The sequence below is a fragment of the Tachypleus tridentatus genome, chromosome 2 (assembly GCF_004210375.1).
Source record: "Tachypleus tridentatus isolate NWPU-2018 chromosome 2, ASM421037v1, whole genome shotgun sequence".
NCBI lineage: Eukaryota > Metazoa > Arthropoda > Merostomata > Xiphosura > Limulidae > Tachypleus > Tachypleus tridentatus.
This window is the reverse complement of record NC_134826.1, coordinates 58,526,355-58,548,195: the sequence shown is the minus strand read 5'-3', so window position 1 is coordinate 58,548,195 and position 21,841 is coordinate 58,526,355. Positions and strand designations below refer to the sequence as shown.

Below are 21,841 nucleotides of genomic sequence, written 5' to 3'. Positions count from 1 at the left end.
AAATTCAAAAGTCAAACAAACAATATGTTAAAACTACATCATGAACTTCCTCAAGGTTAAAAGTTACGTACAAAACCAAATGGTTATGAAAAAACTGTGTAATGAAAATATGAAACAATCAAAAATTACTAGCAAAACATTTCAATAGGTAATTTCTTACAATATTTTAGTTATTTGATATACAAAGTAAAATAAATTCTGACACAAATTTGTGTATAATTTTAGAATTGTAAGGAAACCGCGTGTCGTTGTTTTCAATAAGAGTTTCAAATTGTAACACTTTTGAAACACTTGTAGGCTTAAATATTTGAAGTATGGAAATAATGTATTTAAACTGAATTATCTATTTCATTAACACTCGCTTCGTCTACCCTCGTGAGATAAACCTTTTGCATACACATTACTGCTTATTATATATTTCGATGAGGCTGAATTAAAGGTAATATCTTTTTTGTTGTTGTTTATTATCTTTCATTTTCAGTCTACAGTTTTTTAATGTTTAATAATAAATGTAAAATTGGATTACATATACGGTTTAGTTTGAATTTCGCGCAAAGCTACACGAGGACTATCTGTGCTAGCCGTCCTTAATTTTGCAGTGGAAGAGTGTAGAGAAGACAGCTAGTCATCACCACCCACCGACAACTCTTGGGCTACTCTTTTACTAACGAATAGTAGCATTGACCGTCACATTATAACGCCCGCATGAATGAAAGGGCGAGTAAGTTTGGTGTGACGGGGATTCGAACCCGCGACCTTTAGATTACGTAGGACGCCTTAACCCACCTGGCCATGCCGGGCCTCGGATTACATCCAAATGTCTAGTTTGCATATGTGGAGCTCTAACTGTGCACTTGCATACTTAAATAGAATGAATACAATTATTGAACATAGAAAAAGAAAAAAATAATGGTGACACGCTGTAATAGTTACATTAATATTAAAATTTTCTATAAAATGTTGTTATAAAAAAGTTTCAAATATTGTTACTAATTATTGTTTAAAAATAAATATTGAAATAATCAATGGAAACTTTAATAAAATATCTTATCCTTTTACAGCTCTGAATTAATTTTCATAATTTCTTAATTTAACTTAGCTGGAGTTCAGGCACTTCATTGTTCGAGCGAAGGGTACAATAAAGTAATTCAGTGATAAATTTAAAAAAATCATACACGTGTGCAGATGTTTTCCAATTTAGTTATTTTAACATATGAGTTTCAATGCTTTTAACAGAAAGTTTAATTCAGATTAAACTGTAGTTAACAGTAGAATTTCTAAAGTTCAGAAATTAAAAATTATTTCTGTGCAAAGAGGAGAAACAATTTTGGGCTCATAAATATTATTTAATGTGGGCAACGCATCTTAATGGCTAACACGTCGAACTTCACACTGAAGGATCCAGGGTTCGAGACTTATGCTGTTGAATACTTTCCGGAATTTCAGTTTCAGGCACATTAAAAAGTGACAATCAATTATGTTTTTTTCAGTTTAAATAGCCGAAAAGCCTTTGTAGCGGTAGGGACTGCTGAATGGCTAGCTTCCTTCTGATTAGTTGGTCAAATTAGAAACAGCTATATTTATGTCGTAGGTACCTTTAATCTGGTCCTTTATTAAACATGACTTAAGGGGCATGATTTTAAAATTGAACATTTATGTTGTGTTATTGAATCTGTTCTTACGTAAAGAACAATGGTGAATACTAATTGCTTGACGTGAATTGTTGCTTGTCAATAAGCAGTGACGCGTCGTAAACTTTTGTGCAGGAAACTTTCTCGGATGGTAAACAACCTGCATGCTGTTTCCTTTTTGATTTAGAGTTTGAAGGCGTAGCGCTTTCTGAACATATGTAATTTCATAAAAATAAAACTGTAAAAATCATAATATTACAAAGGAAGTGAAAATTATGACAATTTATAACTAGAGGCAAGAAATATATGTTATCCTTCTGAAATACAAATTAACGTATGTTAATTTTCTGGAATTCATACATACATTACTCAGATACCCTGTTGATGTTAACACGTTTTGTAGTCACATTGAGAGAAAGCGACACACCCGTATAGGTGAAGTGAAGAAAATGTGTTAAAGGTCATTTTTCAGTTCTTCACATCGTACGACCGCACAACACAAGTTTTAATAAACAACTTTAGTAATGTAGTGTATCGGTTTTGTCTCGTAGTGACTATAAAACATGTCCACACCAACATTATTTTTGATACTTTTCACTATGATATAAGAACAATTCATCTTACTTTGGTTAACATGTATTTAGGTTTATTGATGAGGAGTGGAATCACCCTAAACTAATACAACCCAATAACACATGTTAATTAAAGTATAAATTGAACTGGACCTCCCTTTAACTTAGGTTTTGTGATTAAACAGTTTTCGGGATATTAAGTTTATTTATTATAATGTACTACTCAGGTTTATTCTTAGCTATTATACTGTTAAGACTATTCTATGTTAAAACTTCTAACAAATATAGCATGGCTATACTATTTGTAGAATTTATTCTAAAACATAACGAGTGACACTAGTGAAAATTGTTTAATATTGTGAACACAATGAAACTACAAGTCATGTTGTAATAATATCAACTTATAGATATGACTTATGTACATTTCAAGGTCAAGTTATAAATGTGTATACTTTGATGAAAGTAATGATTGAATTCTTGTAGGTGTACATGTTTTGACTGAAACAATAATATCATATTAGTAATGCGTGTTACATTGGATAAAGTGAAAATAATAAATCAGAATTTTTTTTCTGGGGTTAAGTAAAAAGGAAATTCACAAATTGAAGTTTCTGATCATTTCCAGTGTTTGAAAGGTTGATCGATTGAAAAACGTTTTCTTCTTATTTTATTTTAGATTCCAAAGCAGCTGTTTTAAACAAGCGCGTCTATTAAAAGTCTGTTTTTAAGAACCTAACAATAATGGTGCATTTCTTTAAACACAGGAACTGGGCTTCAGCTAAATAAGTAGCGCGATTTGTGTTGGAACCTAATTAAAGTTATTGACACAGATATCGCACATTGACTTTACTATCACTACACTATCTAGTCACACGTAAAATATAAAAGACAAAAGAGCAAAGATGAGGATAAAGGGTGGGAACTGTAAGTTTATACGTATCAGAGTTACAGTTCAGGCGAGACCCTAACACAACGAGACAACGGGCACCTGTGTGCAGCTTCAAACTTAGACTGAGCTGCGCAAACGTCGTAGTTCCTCAGCTGAACAGTATTTCCTTTTATTCGCGAGTAAAGACAGTTTGGAACAGTCAGAGTTGTGGAAGGGAACCTGCAGGACGAGGGATTCTTTTTTGTCTGTGAAAACTTTCTGACTCACAGGTGGTGTATCCAATCTCACAGCTAAGTTTTAATGATAATAATGGCAAGAAAGCTTTTCTTTCAGGTCAAATGACATGTGACGTAACATGTGAGGAAGCAAACACGTACAGAAGAGTGACACACAGCAGTAATAGTTTAGTTTTTGAATCATCTGGCATCAGGTAAGGATGAACTGATAATTTGCAAAAGTTATTTCTTCATATACAAATTAGATCCAGGGTTTTAGTTTAGGATAGTTTTATTAATAATTCCTGTGAACGTTTCGACATGACTGGTAAGTAAGAAATATTGATTAGAGATTTTAAGCATTACCTAGAGATGATATCCTATTGAACCTATCACTGCAAACAATGGGAAATAGGGTGTTGCTAGAGATTTTTCACGAGTGTATATATATATATATATATTAGTACATTGCTGAATTATCCACAAGGCTACCAGAGGGTTATCTACGCTAGCCGTCTCTAATTTAGCAGTGTAAGACTAGAAGAAATGAAGCTAGTTATCACCACCCACCGCCAACTCTTGGGTTACTTTTTTACCAATGAAGAGTGGTATTAACCGTATGGGGGTCGTATACCCATGACTGAAAGGTCGAGCATGTTTTTGTGACCGAGATTTAAATCCACGACCACAAGATTACGAGTTGAGCGCTCCTAAACAGCTGGTCTTGGTAGGACATAGAAAATGTTAAACGTAGAAGCGATTCTTTCACCAGAAGTTAAACAAAGCTTTTGAACAAATCAACATTTTAAATAAACCTATAAAAATAAGATGAAAAAAACAAAAAATCGAAAATTAATCGTCTTGTTTAGTAGGTCAAATTAGAAACAGATGTATTTATGTCGTAGGTACCTTTAATCTGGTCCTTTATTAAACATGACATAAGGGGCATGATAAATTATATTATTCTGAAAATTAATTTCCAGTTGAATTAAATTAAGATAACAGTGCAAGTTACAACTAAAACTTTTAAAATATCATACAAGTTGTTATGTTTTATCAGGATTTCAAATAAAAAATGCTTAAATCCCACATAATGAAAAGATTATACTTAGTATATAACTATCAAATAAAATAATACAAGCGATAAAATTTTACTGAGTGAAAATGTAAATACATAATGTAGTTTACTGTTTATTCTTAAATACATAATGTAGATTACTGTTTATTGAACAGTTAGTCTGGTTAATGTTTATTCTTGAATAGATAATATAGTTACTGTTTATTCTTAAATAGATAATCTGATTACTGTTTATTCTTGAACAGTTAATCTGGTTAATGTTTATTTTTAAATACATAATGTGGATTACTGTTTATTCTTGAACAGATAATGTGGGCTACTGTTTATTCTTGACTTGATAATGCAGGCTAAAGTTTATTCTTAAATTGTTAATATAGGTTACTGTTCATTCTTAAATTGATAATATAAGTTACTGTTTATTTTTGAATGCATAACGTGGGCTACTGTTCATTTTTGAATTGATAATTCAGGCTAATGTTTATTCTTAAATTGATAATGTTGGTTACTGTTTATTCTTAAACAAATAATATAAGTTACTGTTTATTCTTGAATGCATAATGTAAGTTAGAGCTTATTCTTGAGCAAATAATGTTGGTTACTGTTTATTATTGGACAGTTAGTTTGGTTAACGTTTGTTCTTGAATAGATAATATAGTCACTGCTTATTCTTAAACAGATAATGTGGTTACTGTTTATTCTTGAACAGTTAGTCTGGTTACTGTTTATTGTTTAACAGTTAGTCTGGTTACTGTTTGTTGTTTAACAGTTAGTCTGGTTACTGTTTATTGTTTAACAGTTAGTCTGATTACTCTTTATTCTTAAATACGTAATCTGGTTACTGTTTACTCATGATATTCCACACAGAGTTTTCAACATATTGACTTAATAAAAAGGTCTCTCCAGTGGCACAGCGATATCTGTAGACGTCTGCTGCTAAAAACCGGGTTTTGATAACCGTAAGAGCACAGATAGCCCTTTGTGTAACATTTTCCTAAATAAGAAACAACAACAACAGAATGAGATGTTCCTAAGAAAACGTTTAATTTATATGCAGGCGAAAATAATGATTTCTATTAAAGCTACTGTAATTTTAGAGTTTTAATTCTTCCAAATCAAAATTTAAATCATTTTAATCAAGGTATCTGTGGTAGTCGTTATTTTACGTTTTTAACGTACTCCAGCTTCACGTCATGCTAAAGTAGGCTTATTTATCTGTTACTTCGAACTTAAAACTCTATAAACCGGGTTTCTATACTCTTGGTGGGCGTATCATGTGTAGCCCTTTGTGTATGTTTATGTTTAACTTCAAACTAAACTAATCTAGTTATTTTTATACAACATAAAGTAAATAATGTTATAAACTTTCTAACTGTGACATTCTGAATCACATTTTAGTTATCAGATTATTTTAGAGTTAAACAGATACAATTTGTTGCACAGTATAGTGATAAACTGCCTGAAGTATCAAGAACATCGTCTAATAACAAATACTGGACATAATATTCTAAAATGTTTGTGCTTATTAATACATATGTGTCTATGTGTGTGTAAAAGTATTTAGATAATAGAGACGTTTCAATATTTTTGAGAAGTATTTATTCTAAAACACGAATTAATCAGAAATAGATTTTTCTAATATTTCATAATATTCAAGATACACGTTTTATTATTAGAGTTGAAGTTGTTTACTAGCCTATAATGAAAAACAGTTTAATGGTAAAATCATATGAATTATTAATATTGCACTATATATTACTATTTAGCCTTATGGTAGGGATAATATCTGCATATAATATTAAGAATATTCTTTGCTTGAGCATTCTTAAGAGTGTCTTATTATTTTTCTATTATTTAAAATTACTAATTTAAAATGAAGAATAAGGTTTGATGAACATGAAACAAATAATTACCACTATCTGCTTGTTACCACAATAAATTTGATTCTATGAATACTTTAGCTTTGGAAAAAAAATGTTCTTCCCAATAAACAGTTGGCGTCATTGTGTAAACTTTGTACGCATAGAGTGTAGGTCTAGCTAGTTATGGAAAAACACAAAACATAAGGAGATTCTAGAAGATAATAGGCAGGTAAAAAAACTGATGAAACGGTGATTCGGAACAATATTAGGATGATGACTTGTGTTACGAACGTGATTTGGACGAAGGGTAAAAGCTATTACAACAGTTACATGTTTACTGTTTATAGTATTTGACGTCTTCACACAGACTAAAAATACATGATGAGCCCAGTTGAAATAAGCTTTAACTTGACAGTACCAACACAATGATGTTAATTTGCTAGACATTTACTAGACCTAGCAAACTTCAGACAGAATACAATCTACTTGGATTCAGAATTAACTTGAAAACTCTGAGCCTTCTAACGTCACCGTTAAGATAAATATTAGTTGACAAACAACCTGTATTCTGTTAAAACATACGACCGATAAGCGGTCATGATGAAGTTTTATAATCATTATTGAAACTCAACTGAACATGGAAACAACTTAATAGCTAAGGTGACTAGTAAACATTAACACTTCTGATTTAAAGCTATTATTAGTTTATTTATGAAAGAAATTTCACAACTAAGAAAACAAAACAAGTTAATGTTACTATTTAATCAAATCTTTAGCTTTGCGTCCTCACTGATGCTCCTATAATTCACTACTGTGGTCTAGCTTTGTTTATTACGAAACGAACTTAGATCTGTTTTGTTAGTAAACAATTATTTCAATTAAAATATCTTAAAATATATATCGGGTGCAAACCTGAAATTTATATATAAAGACATTTATATAACCTTTAAAACCGCAAAATGTTTAACAGAAGTGACCTCTTTAGACACTTACTTTCAACGTTTGTCATTTGCACCAAAATATTGAGCAAATTATAAAATAAAAGAACAAATTTTATATGAAAGTAAATCTTAAAGAGCTTTAAGATTGCAGTTCTAAGATCAAACATTAACACGGACTGTAAATATTAGGTAGAAGCTACACGTGATATCTAAATATTTGATGAAGAACACAACGTTTATTACACAAACCTGTAAGACAACATTAGATTTCGAAGAGTAATTTGTGATTAACGAACGAATGCATTCAATTTTCTTTGTTGAATAGCCAGTGTTCATACAATCAAAAGTTTAATTAAAAAGTCCCTTTCACATGTTTTTGTTTTTAATAACGCTACAAAAAGCCTTGGGGTTTCCTTTAACGGCTGAAGACATGAGCACCTTCGTACAGTATTTTGTTGGTCCAAAGGTAAATGTAAAGATAGAATTCAGCGTTGCGCACTTAGTTGATTTGTCACGTCCACCTTGTAGGAAGAGTTATCTGTCAGCAATATACGATGTCTATCTACATACATCTAAAGTGAACTTAGTAGGTCTGTCAGTCTTACATTCAAGAATATGATGTGAAACAACAAACTTTCACTTTTTCACATTTCCTTCATCGAAAGTTCAAGTTAAAATGACGAAAATATTAGTTTTAATAAAATATATTTTATAATGTAAGCACAGCATAAATTGCTTCACAGTGGACTTATGTCGTTAAAATATATATTGTGAAAGGAATATTCGTTATGAGAAATCTCATAAGAGGTTCCACACCTATATTAATTGAGTTCAGTGTTGTCATTTCGCCGTGGTCGATTGGAACTGAATCTATAATTTCAATGTTTTCAGTCTAATTTCTTTCTCAACTACGATACGAACTTGATAGACCTCGAGACACTTATATTATTTACAGCTTTGATACGAGCTTGAACTTTCTTGGCTTCAAAAGGGACATGCTCTTCCAAGACTATGCTATCGGCATGCTCTTCCTAGACTATGATATCGGCTTGTTCTTCCTAAGTTTCGATACAGGCTTTTTTAATTCTCGATTTGTTTGAGTTTTAGTTGTACTTCTAACTTATTTTTATCACTTTATTCTGATTGGCTAATAGAGACAATAGAGTATTCTTATAATGCTTCCTTAGACAACAAATCCTCATGGACTAGTATTTCAATAATACGTTTTTTAAATTATTTTTCTCATTGAGTTCTTAAATGCTAAATCCAAAATTTTGGCAATTTCGAGAAATTTACTTTTGTTATAGTTTAAGGAAGAGTAAAACTTAGATAATCAAATATGATCAAATCTTGATAAATATAAATTGCTTTATCATTTGAATTTTAATTTAGAATTAATTTTGTCTGTGATTCAGATCTTAGACACGAGCCTCCATGTTATTAAGCTATGTATTATAATTTATCCCTGACGAATTTCCAAGTAATTTTGCTACGTACCTTATATATGACGATTTTAAATAGCCGTAAAATTTAATCTTAATTTAAAAGTTACTTTAATGTCGATATGTGTCGAATTAATTACATTTGCCAACAAGATTAATACACACAATGTTTCTTCTCAAGGCAAAATACATTTTAATATGCAAACAACAATGCAATTTATAATGGTTATTACATTAACGATTTGTACAGAAAAGTTATGCAAGCTTGCAAACAAATACTGAATCTTCCATCTGATCTGAAACTGAATAGTTTATCGACAATTCAGGAAGTAATTCTTAGTTCATGTTGTTACACTTCGATTAATGGTTAGCCTTACGCCGTTCACAAGCTGACTTCTCTCCGACGAAGACATTTAACGTCCTCATAGAAATACTAACGTCCGTTGTTAATTCTATAAAGTTAAACGGTTTGTAATGTCGAAATATATAAATGGTCGTGGTCAATTGTCTATAGTTTTTTTACTAATAAGTTTTCTTCACAGTTACAGCTTCCGAGGATTATGGCATGCTAACTGTAGCAAACCAACAACATTAAACTGTATCTTGGAACATCTAGTAATCAACTTTAGACAAGGTTTTTGATAGTTCATTTGGCAACAATTTAAAATATGCATTGTTGGTTCTTACATTCGAGAATATTCTACAACTTTAGATAACAGGCGGGACTTTCGCAATACACATTTAATAATATAAGTTACATGAATTTTAAATGTATATTTAACTAAAACAAACATGGATATTAAAATAAATACAAAATACTAAATCCATTACATTATAAATTATATTGTATAATGTAAGCACAGCAGAACTCCTTTTCCTGTAAGTTTATAACGCAAAAATATATAGTGAAAGGAAGGCTCACTATAAGAAACATCATAAGAGTTTCCACACTTATATTTGTAATATATATGAAACATTCTAAGTTTAATAAAGATAATTTAAAAAATGTAGAACTCTAGAGTGTTTTACTGATGAAGTACATTTATTGTGTCTTCTACATCTAGTGGTCCAGATCTCATTCGGTGCAGATCAGAATACACTTAGTTGAGAAATAGAAAACTGAAGACTTTTGTGTAAGTATATTTATTTTACAGCAAATAAATCCTTTGAAAATAATATTCTCCCTATTCCTTTATAAGAATTCAAAATAGCTAGTTGTAAAATTTTGTTTTAAATATTTTTTTCACATTTAATCATTTTACACCATTTTATTGAGACAAATTATGAGTATTACTTAGACGTAAAGTTATCAGACATTTGAATGTTGGCGTGAGCTTTATACCATACTTCATATACATATATATATATAAAGTGGGCGAGTTTTCGTAAGTATGTGTACAAGTAGCAGTAAACTTAACATTGATATTCTATGAAATCATACATGTTATTAAAATGATGGTACAAAGTATATGTTGTTTGTTTGCTATTTAATGGGTTTATCTGTGCTAATTTTCAAATTACAAACAATAGTTCTTTCGCTTACTTCTAGACTAAAAAAATTAATAATAGTGGCAAAAATTATGATAAACTATTCAATTTACTTGTTTGCACTGACAAAGCTCTAGAAGCAACGAAAATGCAGTGAAAACATTACACAAGAATTTTTTTCGACCAGATAATTTAATAATTTAATAGATGAAAAATAACTGTCGATCTATGAAACAAAAAAAATCCCTATTTCCAAGCTTATAAAGCATTATAGGTATTTTCTTATAGCTGGCATGTTTATATAGATCATTTGAAATAATATTTCATGTATCGAAATTAAAATTACTTTGAAAATACAGAGGTTACGTACGTTACGCTAGAACGCAACAGTTTATTTCGCCCAGTCCTGCTTTATGTGACTACAGTACGTCTTGAAAATCACCTTTCAGTGTAGTTTCAATCACTAAAGGCTCAATCATAAGACTGTCCTGTCTAATGCATGCATCTCTTTCTTGAACACTTTCTATAAAATGATTTTGAAGCATCTATTTTAACATTGTTATTTCTCGGAAATCCATAGACGACTTGATGGTATGTTTGAATGTGAAATAGCACGAAATCTTATTTCATTCTTAAGCCTTGTGAGGTACACAACAGTTGAACAAATATGTCGTGTACACGTGACTTATGTCGCTTTTTTAGATGGAAATCCTTCTTGATTATGTTGTGTACTGTTGTTCGAGAAACGTGGACGACTTTTATCACTAACCATTGTCCTTTTAGAATTCTATCCTTTCACAATGATTTATACTTTATGTAACATAACTCAGTGCAAACTGTTGAGGTCTCTTTCTAACAGGTACTGGTTTACCATGTTCATTCACAATTAAATATGAGAGATATTCTCGTAATGGAAAGTCTGATCAAACCACATCTATATGATCAAAATATATGGAAGTTTTGCATGTAACAGATTTACTTTTGTACATTTATTTTCATGTCTACTCTTCTTTTTATATAGTTTTCTTTTTTCATGTGACATACACTTTTGACTGTGTATTTCGCGAGTCCCGCCTGTTCTCAAAATTTCTATAAGATTCTTGAGCGTAAGAATCAACAATATACTAAGTGTGTGTGTGTGTAATAATAGTGATGGCAGTATTGTTGCCAAGCGAACTTTGGTGAATGTTCTAGAGCCCCCCGTGATTCGTATCAAAAGCAGCTAGCGAGAAACAGGAGTGTGCTGCTCCCAGTCGCACAACGGAATGTCTACGGACTCATACCGCTAAAAACCGGGTTTCGATACCCGTTATGGGCAGAGCACAGATAGCTCATTGTGTAGCTTTCTGCTTAATTCTAAGCAAACAATTAAACAAACGGACAGTGTGCTATAATGGTGATTAACGCTTATTTATCGGTAAACTATAGAATTTGACCACAAACGTTTTTAGAGTTAGAACGTTACAAACCGACAAACTTCAGTGAATTACTTCGGACGTTATTATTTCTACGAGGACATTAAGTTAAGAAATTAATTCATGTATAATATTAAAGACTGAATTATAATCTACAATTTGATTCCAAACTTACTGCCATAAATTTATAAAATAGTAGTTCAATAAAATTTTAATGGAAGTCAACAAACGCGATGGCATGGCCTTTGACCTGTGACCCGTCAACAGAGGGTTAAGCAATGTATGACAATATTAACTTAGAATTAATTTGCTCGTCGTGGACCTGAATCGTCGATAAAATATTCAGTTCTAAACCGGAAATAAGAATCTATTGTCTGTAATTTGTAGAACTGTTGTATATAAATCATTATTTGTAATAACTATTGGTTTCTTTATTTTTGTATATTAAAATAAATTTATGTTAAAAAAAGAAATTCATATGTATTAATCTTGTTTGCTAACATCATCAATTTAATATATATTAACATTTAATTAACTTTTTAAAATCAAATTCAGATTTCCGATTACTTGAAATCGTAACATAAAAAAATTCCCCTCGCACCAAACATGCTCTCCCTTTTAGCCGTGGGGCATTATAATGTAAATGTCAGTTCCACTATTCGTTGGTAAAAGAGTAGCCCAAGAGTTGGCAATGGGTGGTGATGACTAGCTACCTTCCCTCTAGTCTTACACTGCTAAATTAGGGACGGCTAGCACAGATAACCCTCGAGTAGCTTTGTGCGAAATTCAAAAACCAAACCTATTATATTACCTGTGTAACGCCAAACAATAATAAAGAGTAATTTTGATACATGTTTTTCCAGCTCTACACTATTTAGCTGTGGTTGGCGGGTATCTTGCTAATTTGAATATAAAAAAATGTTTATAATAACTATACATACTTTGTAGAGTTTAACTAAAAACATTATTCCATATTTAATTATGATTGCTGATCGTGTTAATATTTTAACATTATGTGAGTCCGAGTTATAGCAGAATAACAGTGCTGAAGAAGAATTGAATATTAATACATAAATACATTAGATGTATCAGTTACATAAACGTAATACATGTATCAGTAATATCAGACCTTACTTTAAACAATATTCTGGACTACACAGTACTCACGTTTCAGCCATAAAAAGACCAAAACGAAGAAGGTTTTGTTTCTTTGTTTGTTTTAAAGTTTTAGCGCAAGTCTAAACGTGAGCTACCTGCATACAGCCATCTCTAATTTTGGACTTTTGGCTATTTTTCTTTGATTGAATTATCATATTTTACTGTCACTATTACACCCATGGCCTTGACCAAGACCAAAACGATAAACCCTCATATTAAAATACCACACAGATTAAGGATTCTACAAATTAAAATAATGAAGTATGGTACCGATAATATGCTTAAGGCGTTATAACGATAAAGTCTGAGTTTAATCCATATATGGGTTGGAAGTAAACCATTTTGCAGCTTTGTAATTAACAACAAACGGAAACAGAAAATTGGTGAATTTTTATTACTTTGTTTTCGCAGTTATGAAACTCGTTAATATCTTGCATTTTGTATATTTCTATCTACTTTGTTCTATAAGTTAAGCTTCATTAATGTAGAGGCTGTATTTTAGTTCTTATAAAATTAACTTGCTTTTGATGAGAAGTTATTGATAAATAATGACACGTATGCTCTGAAATTTGGCGTTAATATTCAACTTTATGTTTAAAAAAAAGATTTCTACTTTGTGTTAAAGAACCAATTACACGAAATTACCTATGCTGTTGTATTTTATTTAGAACGAATAAAATCTGGCCTTAATATAAAGCAACACTTTATTAGTTTTCACGCATTGTTATTGTTGTTAAAGTGATAATCTTAGAATTTACTGAAGTCAAAACAAAACAAACATAGCTTGATTGACAGAGGTTTTCTTAATATTACCATTAGTGATTTTCTGTTCATGAGTAAATGTGAAAAATTTATAGTACAGAAAAAATAAACTTTCATAATATTAAAGAATTGTTCGTGGTTAGTCATTCAACTGTTGATGAATTGGGAGGATATTAACTGAAACATTTCCCCTGAGGACGAGGAGTAACGTCACGTGCAATATATTTTTAAAAAATGTAATACTAAAATAAAACTGTTACCAATAGGTTATAGCTATTGAGTTTCGAAGAAGTAACCAGAGTTCAAAGCTGTCTAGATATTTTACTGTTTTTAAATAGACTGTAATTTAAGAATGCGTCTGAGTAGGGATAATTTATTTTCCAAAATATAAGAATAATAACGTTATTTTGTTGTCATTAGTTTTAGAAAAGCTGAAATTTTATGATATTAATCTAAGTAGAAATAAGTTGTTAACTAAATTACATCAGTGTATTATTGATTGTTTAAAACTGCACTATAAGTTAGTAAATATATATGTTTTTGGTCGTTTTTTTGTAGTTTCCACTTTAAGAGCACACAATAAGTACATTTAATAGACTATCCCGTTTTGATTGTATCTCTGATATGGTAATAGGCATACTTTACTTAATCCTATGTAATGCTACCATGTTCTAGAGGCCATTTTTTTTGTCGACATCAAATAGTAGACACTAAATATATTTTACTGGTTATTTTACGATACTTGTATCCATGCAACAGTATTAAGTATAATGTCCAATTACTCGTTTGGGAGAAGAACAAATGAGGTTTTAGAATTACATACTTTCTTGTCTATAATTCACATGAAAGAAGGCCTAAAGTTGCATTTAATGAAAATCACCATCAGAAGTGTAATCGTTGGAGAAAAGTACCATTGTGTTTATTTATATTCCACTTAAAAAGCAGTAAAATGACAAATTAAGCAGAACACATACAGTATTATGTATAGGTCATTGTTGATATATTCTAGAAAATGGAATATTAAAAACCTTCTGATAAATATTATACTTTAGGAAAGTAATATATTGAACTCCATTAATTAAATTTATCTTCATAGAGTTACTAAAACTCTATATTACAGATGATTTAATGTGTAAATAATGGTCAATTGTTACTCAAGACAGTTTTATTTGTGTATTTTAACTGCAGTATGAGAATTGATATCAAACATTAGTTTATGATTTGCTTTGGATTGGATATAGTGTATAATGATATTCTCCTTAGTCTTTTTATTGGCTAAGTTGATGTATGTTTGGTCTTAGGTGTTTAATATTGAATAAAAACTTATATAATTCCAGTTACAAATTTAAATACTAGCAACTAATGAAATTTTAGCTTTGTAAATTGTAGTTCAGAGAGCTAGCTATATAAACGTTGAAATTCTGACCTAAGATCAGAAACTTATAGATATATCTTTACATTGTACAAAAGTCGGAAACAAAAACACAGAAAAAAATAAGTACAAGCTTCAGTCTTCTGGCTCATGTATTCAAAGACAAGAAATGTCAAATTTTAAACTCTGAAGAAATGAATTGATTTAATGGGTAAAATATTCTTCCTGAAGTGTTTCTAATTCACTTTGTACAACTCAAACGAGTTCAATAAATCTAATAAAGTGTAAAAGATATGTATATATACATACCATGATCATTTTAGACCATTAGTCTTTAGGCATTATTTGCCTTTTGTTTAAAAATTCCAGAGTTAAAGTGACGTCTTTCAGTCAACAACTACATCTGTTACCATAGAAATGGTTTGTTGATAGCTTTTGCTTGCTTTAGTGCTAACAAGAATTTCCCAAGTGTAGTTCCAAGCCATATGTATAAATGTATTTGAACAAGTTTTGTGTTTTTATGCAATACACATAATGAGCTAATGCCACTCTCTTAAAATAAACAAGAAAAAGTTTATAGTAAAATAATACCTATTAAGGTAAATCGTTTCAGGCGAAGAATCAATTTACCATCATGTGGTTTATCATTACATTCATTATTAGTTCGAGTAACAGAAACTCTTATAACGTTAGGTATTCGTTTTCCTGTTATCACAATAAAATAATGTTTGTGTTAATTTAAATACAATATTAAACATTTATCAATCAATAAATTAAGTAATTTTTATGAGAACAAAAAGTTGTGGTTATGCTTCAGTTTTCTTTAATTTAGCATTATTATTAAATTTATATAGTTTATAATTACACTTTGTATTTTGTTCCCGTAACAGTTGTCGAATGATTTATATCACAGTAATATTCCTGCAGTTTTATAATTTTATTTGTACAAAACGTATTTGGAACTGAATATTATTCAACCTGGTCCAACGAAACTTTTCTCGATACTTACTATAAAAGCACCTCTGGTGATTCAATGATACCCACCATCAGCAACGCGCAGATAACGCATTTCGTAGCACTGTGCTCAACAACAAATAAACGAACGACAAAAAACATAAAACCTAACAGTTAGAAATTTAATATATCGCATTATTACCAACAAGTGTCACAGATGATTTATCTTCCTATAAAACTTGTTCTTTATTATATTTCATCCTAGAAAAATTGACAACCATATTTATTTTATGTTTTTCAGAAAATGGCCCGACACAAAGGATGCTAGTACGACACCATCATGATGGAATCTCAACTCAGACTTGTGGTTTTCATCATTATTTTGTTCTTCTTCAGTTTTGTTTTTGGGTTGTGTCCTTATCGGTGCCAGTGTAATGAGAAGAGCTTAGTGGCTGTTTGCCATGAGGCAAAACTGGATGTGGTGCCCATCACTCTGAACCCAGACCTACGGGAACTACATCTGGGAAAGAATAATATTAAAAGCATCATGTCAGCTTTTACTGTTTACCATAACCTTGAATATTTAGATATGACCGGAAACCATTTGGTAACTTTAGGTAGAAGCAACTTTGAACGTCAATATAGACTTCAAATTATTCTTCTTGGAGACAACGCGATTTCATCTTTGGAGCACATGGCATTCTTCGGTCTTTATTCCTTGCAAATTTTAAAATTACCAGGGAATTTAATCCATGAAGTTCCAGGTGGTATCTTTAAAGATTTACTGAGCCTTGAAGTGTTAGATTTATCTAAAAATAGTATTGCCACCATATCAAGAGATGCCTTTGCTGGGTTAAAAAAAATAAAAATTTTGTTACTTCGAGAAAACAAGCTAATGCAGATCCCCAAGGCAACTTTCAAGTTTATTCCTCATCTAATAAGTTTGGATTTAGGTCTTAACACTTTTCTTTCGGTCAAAGATTACGTGTTTTCCGATCTTATGGAATTACAAACGTTGAAATTGGACAGTTGCAAAATTCGTGAGGTCCATAAATATACATTCAACGGACTTAAGCGTCTTACTAATGTTTTACTTCAAGACAACATGTTGAATTCCATCCCAACTGAAGCTTTGAGCAACTTAAAAACTCTACAAAGTCTTCAAATTGGCCAAAATAACTTCAGCAAAATCCAAGCCAATGCATTTTATGGTTTGAAAAATCTCCGTTCAGTCATCATTACTAGTGCGCCGCTATTAGAGAGAATAGAAAACTATGCTTTCTTACGCAACAAGCAGTTACAAAATATAGTTATAAACGACAACAAACAACTCCGCTATTTGGGAGATAAAACATTTTCATCTCTCACTTCCCTTCGTTCCATTAGTCTTCGAGGTAATGACTTTCACACTCTTCCCGTGAAATTACTTCCTTGGCAAAACTTAGAAAGTTTTAACGTACTAGATAATCCATTTGTGTGCAATTGTAGTCTTTTGTGGTTATTACGTTTACTGCAGAACTTCAATTACTCCATTCACGTTGATCCTGAGGTTACACACATTACTTGCGAGACTCCGACTTTTTTACGTGAATTATTACTGAAAGATTTGACCCCAGAGGAATTAGGGTGCTACACATCCAAAACACAAAAAATTTTAATATGGACGTTTGTGGTGGCTGGTCTGGTAATTATTTTAATTATTGTGATACTTCTATGGTACCGCCAGAAGGTGGTCAACGATCTCAAGATTAAGTGCAGCAACAGCTTGTCCGACTCACATTTTGATGCCAGATATGGCCAGGATAATTTGAGGCATGGGCGAACCCCTGAGAAGGAATGGATGGTGAAGATAGAGAAGGATTCATACCTAGGAAGGCTCGTTTAACATTCCTCTGAAATTTGAATTCATGTAGTGCTGTGTTACGCTTTAGTTAAATTAAAATAAACCAAAATAATCCAATACTGACTTTCGATACCAAGAATATATTTGTTTTTACTATGTTGCATGCCCATAAAAACTGTTAGAAATTGACCAACGTGATCCATAGTGTCTTGCAAAATGAATTTGGTCATGATTTCAATGAAAAAATGACTTAAGGTGAGTTAGATATGTAAATGTATATCTGTACTTTGTAAAGACAACTAAAGGTAAGAAAAGTACTTATAATTCAATCATTCGGTCTTCGTTAGAAATAACAAAAATGTCCTTTTGTAATTAATCTATACACATATGTATTGCAGTATTATTTAATTATGCAGTCATTATAATTGTATTTCAAATTAATCATCAACTTCAAAAAATACGGTAATTTTCTTTCGATATTTTTAATAGAGTATTCAGAATTTAGTCGTTTAATGTAATGTATTAATAAATAACACACATAATTATTAGAAATTTCTTAATACAAAATGTACATAAGGTCGTCAAAACAGTTCCCACACAGCTTAGGATTAAAATTAATATTAAAATGTGGCATTTATTCAAAGAAGCACTACCTAAAAAGCACACAAAAATATAAAATAAATTAAATACGCTATTAAATACACTTATTTTATAATAAGTGAAACTTCAGAAATAAATACTCAAGGCAACAGAACTCAGAAATGGACAGAAATTGTTCTCGTCTACTTTAGCGAAAACTGTGTCAGAATATTAGCAAGTAACACCACGTAGAGGGACAATAAAACTGAAATATTTAATTTTACTCGTATTACTCAGTGGTGGGGAAGTATTTCAAAACGTACCTGGTTGAAAGCTTATGACGCTAAAATTGGGGTTCGAAACCTGCCATAGGTATGGAGCAGCTGGCTAGACTATTGTGTAGCTTTACACTTAAATATCGAATAATAATAATGAAAACGAAGCAGTTTACACTAGTTAATAGCACAGGCGTTGAAATGTTGTTTAACCTGGGTTTAGTCAAAATGTTTTTAAAAAAATGTATACAGAATATTAGTTATTATGTTTTCATTTACAGAAATAATTCAATGCCACACAAAATGTGCTTTAACATGGAAACTAATGTTGTTATTATCTTACGGTGCAAATAATAATGATTTTTTTTCTAATTTCTTTTTAAAATTCGTGCAAAGTTACATGAGAGCTATCAGCGTTAGCCGTCCCTAATTTAGCAGTGTAAGACTAGTCATCATCACCCAATACCAATTCTCTTTTATTAACGAGTAGTTGGATTGACCGTTACATTATAATGTCCTTACGGCTAAAATGGCGCGCATCTTTGGTATGACGGAGATTCGAACCCGCGACTCGCAGATTACGAGTTGATCGTCTTAACAACCTGGCCATACCGGGCCTTTCTTTTTTCCTCTTTAACAAGAGTTGTAGACATATAGAAAGCATTAAATAACATTGTTATCTAATACTCTCACAATCTGGTTTGTAAAAAACGTTTTTGTCTAAGATATGGCCCAGCTACTCGTTAATAAAAGAGTAGCTTCAGAATTGGCAGTAAGTGGTCCTTCCCTCTAGTGTTACACTGCTAAATTAGGGATTAATAAAATATGTAGTTTTCGAGGAGTTCTGAGCAAAATTGTAAACAAACAAATCTCTAAATTGATAAAAAATCAGCAAATATTTTATTATGATTTTTCTAAACGTTTGATGAATAAAAGTTATTGAATAAATTCCAAATATTATATTTTCCTGAATATTTTTACAATTAAATATATCCCTAGTAGAAAGATAGAGAGCTAGTGCTTTTATATAATATAAAAAAAACTTAAGTTACTGTGCGTACATAATACTTATTAATTCATTTTTATCTTGTTACTCTGAAAGGCTTCACTCAAAAACACTACTAAGACAGGACTGAACAAAATACCTGAATAAATTATAGCATTATCTTTAAAAGACATTTGACTTAGTTATGCTTCAGTAATTAAATATATTGCCATATTTAGTTATAAATTAGCATATTATTTATTTTCTTACAGGTTCCCTTCAACATGAATTTTGCACAGAATATGGACACATTTACGTTTCTATACAAAAAGGAAACTGTAAAGTAGAATAAAGATTACAAAATGTTTGTCTTCAGGTATTTTGTTAACGTTATCAGTGACTTTAAATCGAATAAAAAAAACGTGACTTTCTACACTTTGAATCACTGAACTGCATATTGTTATTTATGTGTAATCTCAGATATTTGTAAATATGTCTTAAAACGCTGAAATTAATCCATGTATACCTGTGCACCAAGAGAAAATGATATGAAAGAGTAAAAAAATATGTTATCTCTTTCGCTTAAAACCATTTCTTTAAACTTTAACTTAGTATAGGTTTGTCAAACAATTATTTATTGGGCAGCATTTATGAAAAAAAAATATAAAACTAATTCAAGTGTCCTCTTTAAATATATGTTTGTATGTTCTATTTAGGCATAGCTTTTATCACACGTGAATTACTTCGCATCTAGCCTGAAGAAAAAGTTTGAACGCCTGATTTAAAGTTATTTGTGCATTCCTTGTCAACTCTGTTGTACAGTATTATTGCAAAAAGTAGCCTATATTGGCGATTCTAGTGCTATTGATGCATTTGAACATAAAGATTTTGTACATGTGATAATAATACCTGATCACAATTATCAGACTTCTATCCCGTACATAAACTAACTTTGAAGTCGACATACTGTTTTAGTAACTCCAGTAAAATACATGGTTTTGTAGGTTTTATTCACTTCTTTACAGTCCTAGACCTTGGATGCATACCTAGTTGTGCAAATAACTCTGAAAATACATAGTGTTATATATTATCAACAAATATAATTTGTGTCTGTATTTCAGTGAAATGCATGTAATACGTGCAACTATATTCTATGATTTTGTTGTATATTGAAATTCAATGTATTCTGAAATAAAATATCTCCTTAAATACCTAAATAGGTTATTTTCGATCAATAACAAATCTTCCATAACATCTACTAAACAATATAGATATTGTGTATACAGATATTGTATATATAGATAAAATATATAATATTGCATATATAGGTGTAGTATATAATATTACACATAATAAAATTGTGTATATAGGTATTCTTTAGAATAATATTGTATATATAGGTATTCTATATAATAATATTATGTATATGGGTATTCTCTATAATAATATTGTGTATATAAGTATTCGTTATAATAATATTGTGTATATAGGTATTCTCTATAATAATATGGTGTATATAGGCATATATATAATGATTGTAATCACATCTATAATATAATAGCCTGTGTTAGGAGAGTTTTGCAGTTGATTGTCTTCAAACCATTTGAAAAACATATCCAGTAAACACAATAGTAATGAACTAAATATAAAACTAAATATGAAAGCCTACAAATTAATATTATTTCATAATTTTTATATACGATATTTGATAAGCCTATATTGTATAATGATTATGATAGTACATCCATTAATCCCTCGCTGGGATAGTGGTAAGTCATCGGATTTACAACGCTAAAATCAATCTAATTTAGCTTTCCTGTGAGAAAAACACACACAACTCTCTATTAGAATTTCTTGATTACGAGAAATCCACTTGAAATAAAAATGTATCTCAGAACGGCTGGTATGGGTATTGACACTTTTATTGATAAGCAGAGAACGACGTTTCGACATTCCTAGGTCATCTCTGTTAATTTGAAGATGACCTAGGAAGGTCGAAACGTCGTTCTCTGCTTATCAATAAAAGTATTAATACCCATACCAGCCGTTCTGAGATACATTTTTATTATAATTTGTCTTTGAGATATGCTAGTGGACCATTATTAATTTTAGGTTACTTTAATAACATATGGAAATATTATATGCACTCTCGAAGGCTGGATCGGAATTTGATGTACAAAAAATGTTTCTTATAAGTCATAGTATATTCATTAGTCAATTATATAGCTAGTAGGTAAGTAGCATATGACATGCAATTTGATTGCACTTTATTAAACAAGAATGACTGACAAGTGCGGAAGTAAAACCATCAACTCTTACGCTTGAGAAACAGAAAATAACATCTTATACGAGTCTGTAAAAAGGAAATACATAATCGTTTACA

The 21,841-nt window shown here is 30.7% G+C and overlaps 1 protein-coding gene across 2 annotated transcripts; it reads left to right on the top strand.

Annotated features, from left to right (window-relative positions):
* The first annotated feature begins 3,126 nt into the window (after positions 1-3,126).
* Positions 3,127-20,662, top strand: LOC143243920 (uncharacterized). 2 transcript variants are annotated; one of them, XM_076487715.1, is made up of 4 exons: positions 3,127-3,361; positions 9,692-9,760; positions 16,078-17,874; positions 19,731-20,662. In XM_076487715.1, exon 3 carries the CDS (start codon positions 16,117-16,119, stop codon positions 17,659-17,661), a length of 1,545 nt encoding a protein of 514 aa, XP_076343830.1. In that variant the 5' UTR covers positions 3,127-3,361; positions 9,692-9,760; positions 16,078-16,116; the 3' UTR covers positions 17,662-17,874; positions 19,731-20,662. The 2 variants fall into 2 exon arrangements, with proteins under 2 accessions (XP_076343830.1, XP_076343829.1); XM_076487714.1 differs by having other exon boundaries at positions 3,127-3,522.
* Positions 20,663-21,841: the final 1,179 nt, after the last annotated feature.

Coding starts and splice junctions, on each gene's coding strand:
- LOC143243920 (XM_076487715.1), top strand. CDS start 16,117: ATGATGGAATCTCAACTCAGACTTGTGGTTTTCATCATTATTTTGTTC.